The 11341-nt window shown below is 43.1% G+C and overlaps 1 protein-coding gene across 1 annotated transcript; it reads left to right on the forward strand.

Moving 5' to 3' along the window:
• Window positions 1-4855: 4855 nt before the first annotated feature.
• LOC117897785 (probable multidrug resistance-associated protein lethal(2)03659) lies at window positions 4856-10910 on the forward strand. The gene is made up of 6 exons (XM_034806834.1): window positions 4856-5437; window positions 6617-6847; window positions 6911-8899; window positions 8962-9515; window positions 9580-10528; window positions 10585-10910. The coding sequence occupies exons 1-6, from the start codon at window positions 5358-5360 to the stop codon at window positions 10907-10909; spliced, it is 4128 nt and encodes a 1375-aa protein (XP_034662725.1). The 5' UTR covers window positions 4856-5357; the 3' UTR covers window position 10910.
• The last annotated feature ends 431 nt before the right edge of the window (window positions 10911-11341 follow it).

Below are 11341 nucleotides of genomic sequence, written 5' to 3' on the forward strand. Positions count from 1 at the left end.
TTCAATTTTTAGCGCAATTTCATGTGTGCGGTGACACATATGTACATATGTACATACATACATACATGATGGCAATGCGTGTATCCATTCTCGACTTCAATTTTTAGCGTTTGAGGAGACGCGTCTAGACGTTTGGCATTTTTCTGTTGTTCTGAGATCACATACCCTTTCTTTCAAACTTGCGACCTTATGAAGCAGCTTGCCCCAAATAAAAATAAATTGATTTTGTGTATCCCCTCAATGCTCATATATTTCTTAAATACATTTAGGACGAAAGGGATAAACGGTTATAAACATCTAAATATGTATACATATAACAACAATTGACTTGGCGTTGCAAATATTTTCCATTAGAGTATTCGGCGTACACTGTGTGAATAAACAGAGTTATAAGTGAAGTCATGGCAGCTGTGCCAAAAAAGAATTTATTTGTTTATCTTTTCAAGTCGCTTTCGCAGTCTCGTGTGTGTCTATCTATGTTTATTCACACAGTGTACGCTGAATACTCTAATGGAAAATATTTGCAACGCCAAGTCAATTGTTGTTATATGTATACATTTTTAGATGTTTATAACCGTTTATCCCTTTCGTCCTAAATGTACTTAAGAAATATATGAGCATTGAGGGGATACACAAAATCAATTTATTTTTATTTGGGGCAAGCTGCTTCATGTACATATGTATGTGTCACCGCACACATGAAATTGCGAAGCAGACTTCAAGAGGAAACAAAACTTTGTTTTTGCGAGAGTCGCTTTGGGTTCAATGTTCAAGAGAGCCAACGCCAAATTCTCTCAGCCGAAGGCTCTCTCACCAAGAGCCGAAGCCAATGGGAGCCGATCCACTATACTGATTAGGCAGCCAGTTTTATCTAAGTTTGCAGTCTCTATGTGTTGTTTGCTTAGTGGTAGCATGTAAATCTATTTAGCTCGCAACATGCCGACACAGACACAGATACAGATACAGATGTACCCACACATAAAGGATAAGTATCTGTATGTATTTATACAGTGCTAATATTAATGTATCTGACATACATACATATGTAAATACATAAGAGTAAATGTAAACTTAAATGTTTTCGTGGTTGTAAACTGATGATCAAAATAGATTTAAACGATTTTACATGCTTTCATTTGAACGCAGCAATACTTTAATTTTGCTTTAACACTTTTTGGTACCGTACCTAATAACATTGTACTTAATAACATCTGGCACATGCTCGTATAATGCATTTCTTTCAACGAAATACGCGTAATCCTTTTTTTCGTTTCGACTCAATCATTGTTTACACCAGTCTTACAATCTCATAGCAAAGTCTATGGAGAGAAAATGTAAATGGGAAAAACGTAATGTTTTCACGAAGATCAGACTTTTTTATAAGGCATGATCAACAATATAAACGATATTTGAAAAAATCATGAATATTCCCTCCAAATAATTTTTAAAAAATTATGTATTTGCTATAGAAGTCAAATCTCTGATAATTGTAATGGAATGCGTATAAGTCAGGCGGCAGCTGGCAGGATGGCCAGAGGGGCTCAAATGTAGTTCAGCCTGTTGAGGTGGGGAAACGGAAATGAATCTGTCTATAATGGAGGTATATTGTATTTAGCATGATGTTACCAGTTACATTTAACATAATTACGATTAAAATGATTATTGTGTATTGCATGTGTATGTGTAATGTATGTAATTACAAGGAAACTCTATAAAACAAAAGAAAAGAAATGAAATCTTAAGGAGATTTAAGAAAGTCAGAAACTATGGCACACTTTTGCCATTTAATTGTAGTCAATTCTTCAAATGCATTAGAGGATAAGTGTGAAGACGATGGATGATGAACAGGACGATGATATATGGACACTATTTTCTAAACATATTACAACAATAATTTATGAATTTGTTGGTAATTTTATACATATATATACACAGTTATTGTACTTTTTGTTAGCTAGCAAAACGACAACGACAACTTAGGTAGCGCTGAGGTAGATAAACTTTATGAATGTTGTACCCAAAGCCCACGCCCCGGACACCAGCGAGAGCACTTTGTACAGTCACCGAGCTAGAGCCCAGCCTCAAGGCACGACGACAGCAGCAGGAAGGAGCAAGACCTGTGTCGTGTCCCCTACCAAGTTAGTTAGGTCCGCGTCCCTCACATTAACTCTCCTTACCAAAAAAAAAAACCAAACACACAAAAAACTCTTACACACTCACCTACTCTCACTTTATATAATTATAATCTTGTATCTGTTGGATTTGTTGTACTCTGCCATTTTTGGTGTGATATTCTATTGGTTGTGGCGGCTCTTTTTGGGCCGTTTTACACGTTGTTGCATTTCTACTAATCGCATTGAGCCACACTCTCAGCGGCCAACGCATGATCGAATAAGAAAACCAAAAAACAAAAATACATACATAAAACATGCATATGTATATTAAAACTTATTCAATTTCCTGTTGTTGTTTTGGTTGTACTACACACATGCCTACATGGGTTCTTGAATTCGTTTTCACTAACTGTAACTGATTGCCAAACTTTGTTAACTATTTTAGTCCATACATACATACGTACACACATACTTTTAGGTTTAAGCACTTGTAATTTAATCGAACATGATTTGAGCAAACTTAATGAAAATGAACTAAACTTAAAAAAAAAACAAAACGAAAATAAAATGGTGGTCGTAAAAAAAAAAAAAATCAACGAATTTTTTTTTTAATTTGAAATAGAGGGGAGCAGAAGACAGAAGACGAGAAAGTATTGATGATATGTAGATCCTCTTGGAAGTTTTAACTTTGTTTTATTGATATGATTCTAAAAAATATTGAATAAAAAGCTATCTGAGGTCGGCAGCTGAGGTCTAGTCTACAATTTTTAATTGATCCGTTTTTTCCGAAAAAAAGAAATCCATTTTCTTAACATTTTTTTAAAATAAACATTTAATTGCTATAGAACTCGAAAATTGAGACGCTTCTTACGCGTCACAACTTTTAAACCCGGTACCAAGTAATACATCTGTACCTTAGTGGTTTTTCACACTGTACCTTTCCCTTTTTTTTTACATATGACATCTATGTACATCAGGGCTCGGCACGGCCCTATCCCATGGGTGCGGGACAAGGCGCTGCTGCTGCGCTGCTGCTGCGCTGCTGCTGCGCTGCTGCTGCGCTGCTGCTGCGCTGCTGCTGCGCTGCTGCTGCGCTGCTGCTGCGCTGCTGCTGCACTGCCCTCACGTACAAGCGTATTACAGTGATTCGTACCAATACCAATGTTCCGTTTTGCGTGCGTCTTCACACACAAACGCAAAAACGACTCGTTAATTGTATGGGTGCCGAGCCCTGATGTACATCACTTCTCATGCCAACACGCTCTTTTGGCTCGTCCCCCTCCCCAAGAACCGCACCCTACACGAAGCAGAGAATGTATGAGAGATTGTGCCAAAAACAAAAAAAAAGTTGCTGGACGGGATGGGTTTAGCCACTGCAAATAAATTTCTTCATTCTGGCTATAATAATGATCCTATCCCAATTCTGTGATCTGGTAAATATGATTATTCCCTACGCAATGGCGTTTTTAGTTTTCTTCTATCTTTAAAATTATGGCTGTGGGAGATTTTCGCCCTTTGTGGGGGCGAAAGGGGTCAAGCACCTTTTGAAAATACACTTGTAACAGTATGAGCATACAGAAGTCTGGATGCAAAATTGGGTGGCTCTAGCTATTATAGTCTCTGAGATACAGGCGCTCAACAAGACGGACGGACAGACAGACATGGCTATATCTTGATGCTGATCAAGAATATATATTCTTTATGGGATCGGAAAACGTTTCCTTCTCTGCGTTACATACATCCGTTATTCCCCAAAAATGCAATATACCCTATTTACTCTTCGAGTACCGTGTATTTTACATGCCATTTTTACATGCACGACACCTACATCTGATTTTGTGAATCTTATGTAGAAAAGTTGGGAATTGGTTATTTAAATAAGTGAAATAAGCTTTTTTCTTTCATCACGCATTTATGAGGAAAATAACGTGCTTTTGTCGCTAAGAATGTACATCTGAAGATTACTTTTTGTTTGCTGTTTTAATTGCTGTTGATAGCTTTACGTAGGTTCTTAGCATCTTTTTTTATTCCAAAAGCTTTTTTGATTAGAAGCCGTTTCACAAATTCTTGCAAGAAGCATTTCAAACATAAATAAAACGATTTCACAATTCTGAGCAATTTTATCTCTCCATGTGTTCATGTTTCTCTCTCCTCTCGCTCGCTTTTTTTACGTCTCTCTCTCGCTCTCTTTTTTTAAATCTCTCTCTCGCTCTCTTTTTTTAAATCTCTTTAGAAAATCTTGCTCTTTTTCCATCGTACTCTCTTTTTATTTGACAACAAAAACTAACATAATAAATCGGTGAATGGTAAATCGTTTGTTAATTTATTAATTATTCGTTTTCGTTGCCATGCGACCATTTAATCCAACAAAAATCACAGTTATTTCGCTCTCGTGCAAAATCAGTGAGAGCAAGAGTGCACGCATGCGCAAGGTATAACTATAAAAGGTACGCATTCCGCTTGCCTAAGCCTGCACATGGTAACACATATGATATACGGTGACGGCAAAAACTGAAATAAATATCGTTTTGTGCGCAGTCAAGGGTTAATATTTGTGTACAAACACGCAACCTTTCCCGAAAACGAATCGATCAGGCAACCGACGGAGCCATCTTATATATGTAATTGCATCATGACTGGTACCTGGTATTTGGTGCCCGCTTGCGAGTGAGTTGTCCCTTCCCCTTACTATACCTACCCTGCTAAACAAAATATATAAATGCTCGAGCTGAGAGCAGATTTTTTTTGTTTCTGCTCTCCCGTTTCGGTTTTCGCGTAAAATAATTGTTAACTTTACATATTTAATTAGTATAGCTTTAGAAGTGTTGACATATTGTCAATATTATTAGTGTGTCTGCCCGTGCAGTCGGACGGTTGTAGTTTTTGCTTTGTACAAAGAAAAGTCGGGGCGCAGTTCATTGTTCATTGTTGGTGCGTTGTTGGCAGCTCTGCCAAAAGCAACAAACGGTAAAATTCTCACAGTCATTGCACTAACGGCACAAACCGAAGTGACTGCAGCTGACCTCGACCTAGGCAATATTCTCATACGAATTTTGTTGTTGCCGGCAACTTAGAATTGATTTTCGTAACTGCAGTTGACTGTGATCGCCGCCCTACTATAGTATATAGTACAGAGAGAGAGGGAGACAGGTGCTGCAATTCCCTTGTTCCCCTGTATTCTTTCGCTCCCTCAGCCGTAACGGTAAACGGCCCTGTGTAGAACAAATCAAAAATACGAATATTATGAACCGCACCAGAAGGAAAGTCGTCCGTCCAAAGAATCCCTACACCAAAGCGAACTGCTTTTCACAATGGACTTTCTGGTAAGTGTTTATCTATAACCATGCTAGCGGCTTCATCGTGGTCGCCCCCCAATCATTAGTCATGTGCACATTATTTACGGTAAATTACTTTTTTTTATACTGTGACTGCCTGTGCGTATCCCACATTAAGTGTGTTTAGCACGTGTTGTACCATATTATAGTGACAAATATGCCGCCCCTGCTTATCTCTTCGCCTTCATCATAGTATAAATAAAACAGTGAAGCCTTATCTGATGGCTAGCCCCGACACTTTCTCTGCTAGAGGCCTATCTGATTGCTAACCCCAGCATATTCGATTGCGATAAGAGCATAGAAGAAGAAGAAAATTAGCCACCAAATTTAATGAGAATTAGAACTAACATCCATTAAATTGGAAACGACAATTTTATTAGATGTCATTGTGGCACACCAAGGTTACATTGCTATCTGGCCACAATATACATACATATGTACATATGTATGTACATACATATGTATTTACAACATAGTATGTATGAACACTGTACGCTTGCCAATTAGAGGCAGCTGTGGCAGCGATTTATTGCAGCTTTCATACTTTAGTAGATTCAAATTTCAATGTAAGCTGATAACAAACTTTAAATGTTTTCATTACTAATACCTAGTACAGCCCCCAAGCCTATCAGCAGACAGCCAGACCAGTCGTGAACTGAATTGAGCAGAATTGTATTTCATTAATAAAGACTCTTAACGATCCCACAGTGAAGCCTCGCATTGGTCAACACGGCTCATGGGGTAAATGATTTCTTGAAATTGTATTTCCCCCCTGAAAGTTTCCACTGCATTGCACATATTGAAATGTTAATCAAACAATGTACATAGTATGTACATACATACATACATACATAAGAGATTTCTTCGTAGCCAACCATCACGAGAATGCTTTTTTGTCCCCTTTAATAGCTACTCTGCTCTGTTGACGTATATTTTTTATCACATTGTGTTGCCAAGGAAGGTCATTGCATACCAACTTGAAGCCGGAGACTCGGTTAAGTATTTCCCAAAGCTAACTCCGGCAATCTTAGAAAAGCCCCCACTTAGCGGCTATCACATGGCATTAATAGAGGGGCTTCGGGAACCCTATTAAAGCATCATCATACAATAATTACCAGATAGCCACTGTTGGTGTTATAAAATTGTAATCTTTGCGCACATTTTCAGGTGGATGCGGGATCTGTTCAAGCGAGGCCTGCAGGGTCCACTCACGGACGAGGAACTGTACCAGCACAGAAAGACGCTGGACAGCGAGCGGGTGACCAACAAGTTCAGCGAGTTGTGGGAGGACGAGAAGAAGCGTAGCAATCCCAGTGTGGTGCGCATGATACTGCGTGCATATGGAATGATCTTCATTCCCTTGGGCCTCGCCTTCTCGGTCGCTGAGTCGTGCTGCAAGTAGGTAGCAATCACCCCTCAGCGGATTAGCTAATTCTCCAATTTCCCAATCATTTCTTGCAGATCTCTTATGCCCCTGTTTCTTGGTGGGCTGGTGGGCTACTTTGCCACGAATCAAACCACGGTCAGCAAAGAGACGGCGTATATGTACGCGCTGGGAATTGTGATTTGCATGCTGGTACCTGTGATAACATTCCATCCCTTCATATTCTACATCTTCCAAGTGGGAACAAAGCTGCGACTCGCCCTCTCCGGTCTTATCTATCGGAAGTGCCTACAGGTATCAAAGAGCAGCAGCAACGATGGACTGCGCGCCAGGGCCATCAACATTCTGTCCAATGATTTGGGGCGCTTCGATGTGGCTCTGTGCTTCCTGCACGATACGTGGAAGGGGCCACTGGAATCGCTGCTGATTGGCTACCTCATGTACCGCGAGATTGGTCTGTCCGCTGTGATAGGCGTGTCCTTCATGCTCAGCTTTATCCCACTACAGGCGTGGGCGGCCAAGAAAGCCGCCTATTACCGACAGATGACTGCCGAGAGGACAGATATGCGCGTGAAGCTGATGAACGAGATCATCCAGGGCATACAGGTGATCAAGATGTATGCCTGGGAAAGAAGTTTTGCCCGCGTGGTGGCTGAGGTACGCCTAAAGGAAGTGAAAGCCATTCGGGGCACTGCCTACATCCATGCGGCGCTTGGATGCACCTCCATGATATCTCCACTGTCTGTGTTCCTAGCCCTGTGCTCATATGTCTACTTCGGAGATGCGTTAACTGCTCAAAAGGTTTACACAGTTTCGTCCTACTTCAACATGTTGAATGACTCGATGGTCCACTTCTGGCCGCTGTCTATCACCTTCATTGCCGAGGCCTTGGTTTCGGCGCGACGCTGCAAGGAATTCCTGCTGGACGGGGATAGAGCCGAGGTGCCCATCAACCTGGAGGCCAATCAGCAACAGACAAAGACCAAGCGAACGCTCACCAAGACGGACATCCAACAAAATGTGGAGCTGAACGGCTCGCTTCTGTCAAATGGTCTGCCACAGCATAGTCGCCTCAGGGACTACAATCCGGAAGCGTCAAAGAAATGCGTGATCCTGAAGAATGTTTCAGCCTCGTGGGACACTAGCGATGGACATCCCAGCTGCGCCATCGAGAACTTCAGCACGGACATACAAGATCAAACTCTTGCTGCAGTTGTCGGACCCGTGGGCGCCGGCAAATCAAGCTTCCTAAATGTGCTCCTAGGTGAAGTGGGCATCGACAAGGGCGAAGCTCTGGTCCATGGAAAGGTCTCTTACGCCTCCCAGGAACCCTGGGTCTTTGAGGGAACCATCCGCGATAACATTGTGTTCGTGGAGGACTACAATGAACGAAGATACAAGAAGGTTGTGAAGGCCTGTGGCCTGGAGCGTGATATGGAGCTACTTCCGAGGGGTGACCTGACGGTGGTCGGCGAGCGAGGTGTTAGTCTCAGTGGTGGACAAAAGGCCAGAGTGAGTCTTGCTCGTGCCGTCTACCGCAAGGCGGATATCTACCTCCTGGACGATCCCCTATCCGCCGTGGACACTCACGTAGGAAAGCACATCTTCGATCGCTGCATACGAGACTTTCTGTCCAACAAGATACGCATTCTGGTGACCCACCAAGTGCAGTACTTGTTCGATGTCGAGCACCTGCTGCTGATGGGATCGGGCAAGATTGTGGCACAGGGCAGCTATCAGGAGCTTCAGCGCTCTCGTCAGTTCCAGTTCCTGGAGCAGACGCATGATGAGAGCGGCATCGACACGCACAGCGTTAGCAGCTATGTGTCCCGCAGCGACTCGGAGAAGAGTTTGGAACACCATCCGCACAATCGGCCGCTTCTGCGGCCTGATGAACAAGTAGAGGAGCTAAACCAGGAACAGCAGTCTGTGGGTTCCGTAAAGCTACACGTCTACGCCTCATACTTGAAGGCATTGGAGAGTACGTTTCTCTTGGGCCTGATTGTGACGCTGTTCGTCTGCGCCAGAGTCATGCTTACAGGTGTAGATTACTTCCTGTCGCGATGGTAAGTGTCTTTTAAACAAAATCTAAAAGCCCGAACTAAAATAGAATTTAACCATTCCACAGGGTCATTTGGGAAGAGAAAATTGCCGCTAATGCAACCGAAGCAACCTTATTAAGTGACACGGATCCGGTGCCTACAAATGATACACTGCCCCTTAATGCCACCGACTCGGCGGCAACTCCTTTTAATGGCAGCATTGAGGCCAGCATTCGCCAAGAGCTTGTCCTCTTCTATGCCATCATACTGGGCGCAACGATGATTGTCTACTTGATACGCACATTCGGGTTCTTCAAGATGTGCCTGCGAATCTCTCTGCACCTGCATGACCGACTGTTCCGCGGCATTACCCGAGCCACCATGTACTTCTTTAACACGAACTCTTCCGGGCGCATTCTGAATCGCTTCTCCAAGGATATTCGCACTGTAGATACGGATTTGCCGCACACGCTTTTGGACTGCTTGGCTTTCGTCATTGATGTCTCTGGCGTGCTGATCATCGTAGCCATTGCCAACTATTGGCTGCTGGTGCCCGCTTTCTTCCTTGTTGTGATCCTTGGCTGTATTCGCTATCTCTATGTGAATACAAGTCGCAGTGTAAAGCGTCTGGAGTCCATATGTAAGAGAATGTCAAAAACAATTCAGCATAATTATGAAATTAATCCTGTTGTCCTTCCTTACAGCTCGCAGTCCTGTCTTTTCGTTGACCAATCAAACCTTCCAAGGGCTTACCACCATACGCGCTTTGGAGGCTCAGAGCGCCTTAGAGTTGGAGTTTCACGAATACCAAAACGCCAACACATCGGCCTGGTTCCTCTTCCTGTCGTGCACACGTGCATTTGCCCTGTGGTCAGATCTATTGTGCATCGCCTACATGACCGCTGTGACCTTTAGCTTCCTGCTTCTGCGCAATGACTTTGACAGCGGAGATGTGGGATTGGCTATTTTGCACTCCACCACGATGACGGGAATGTGCCAGTGGGGAATGCGACAGACAGCCGAGTTGGAGAACCAAATGACCAGCGTGGAGCGAGTGATCGAGTACACAGAGCAGCCATCGGAGCCGCCACTAGAGACTGCAGAAAAGTTTAAACCAAAAACCGAGTGGCCCAACAAGGGACGCATTGAGTTTATCAACTTTAAGCTGCGCTACTCGCCAAAGGAGGAAACTGTGCTCAGGAATCTGAATTTCACCATCGAATCGCGGGAAAAGATTGGAATTGTGGGGCGTACTGGCGCCGGAAAATCATCCATCATACAATCGATCTTCCGTCTGGCCTGCAACGAGGGCATGATCCGCATCGACGACATTGATATCGAGCACATGGGATTGCATGATCTCCGCAGTCGCATCTCGATTATACCCCAGGATCCGGTTCTGTTTTCGGGCACATTGCGTTATAATCTCGATCCCAAAGATGAGCGCTCGGATGAGGAAATGTGGAAGGCTCTGGGAGATGTAGAGCTGCGTTCCTACGTATCCACATTGATTGGTGGACTCAACTGTCGCATGTACGATGGCGGCTCCAACTTTAGCGTGGGCCAGAGGCAGTTGGTATGTCTGGCGCGAGCCATTTTGAGGCACAACAAAATTCTCATTATGGACGAGGCCACAGCCAATGTTGATCCAGAGTAAGTGGAATATAAATATGATTGCGAATGTGGTCTTATACTAAATATCTTTACAGAACGGACAAGCTTATCCAGCAGACAATCCGCTCCAAGTTTGCGCACTGTACGGTGCTGACAATTGCCCATCGTTTGCACACCGTGATGGACAGCGATCGTGTGCTGGTCATGGATGCGGGCGAGGCCCGTGAACTGGGACATCCCTACGAGCTGCTTCAGCGACCAGGGGGCTATCTTCGCCAACTTGTAGAGAATACGGGAGCGGCCACAGCATTTGCCCTAAAGCAATCGGCCGAGCAGAGCTATAGCAAGCAGCTGCTTGGCGATGACACTGCCACCGACGACCTGAACATCACACTGGCTCTGCAAGAGCAGACTGAGTAACTGAAACGCGCACTCTTCGCAATTACTTCAACACACAAAATCTGCTTAAGGATTATAGCATAAGAACTGAAAGTATTATGTACATAGGAAAGTTGTATGTACTTAAAGTTACCGAACTACTTATTGCCTTGTACTTAGGAGCTATGATATGTGTAGTGTATGCCGTGTAAGCCTTATTTAATACTACGAATTTATGTATGTATCGTGTATGTTCCACTTACTAGTAGTAAGTACTGTACTACCCATTAATCGTGTTATGTACTCGTATGTTTTGTACACCATGTGTTCTTCTATTGGCAAACCAATATAAAGCAATTCGCATTCGCCGCGTGCACTAATTGATAGCAAACTTCAATCAAATTAAGACAAAACGAAAGTGTTAAATAAGGTACTTTTAAAGAATATAGGTAGCTAATGTAATATAGTATATGT

Source organism: Drosophila subobscura, chromosome O (assembly GCF_008121235.1).
Source record: "Drosophila subobscura isolate 14011-0131.10 chromosome O, UCBerk_Dsub_1.0, whole genome shotgun sequence".
Lineage (NCBI taxonomy): Eukaryota > Metazoa > Arthropoda > Insecta > Diptera > Drosophilidae > Drosophila > Drosophila subobscura.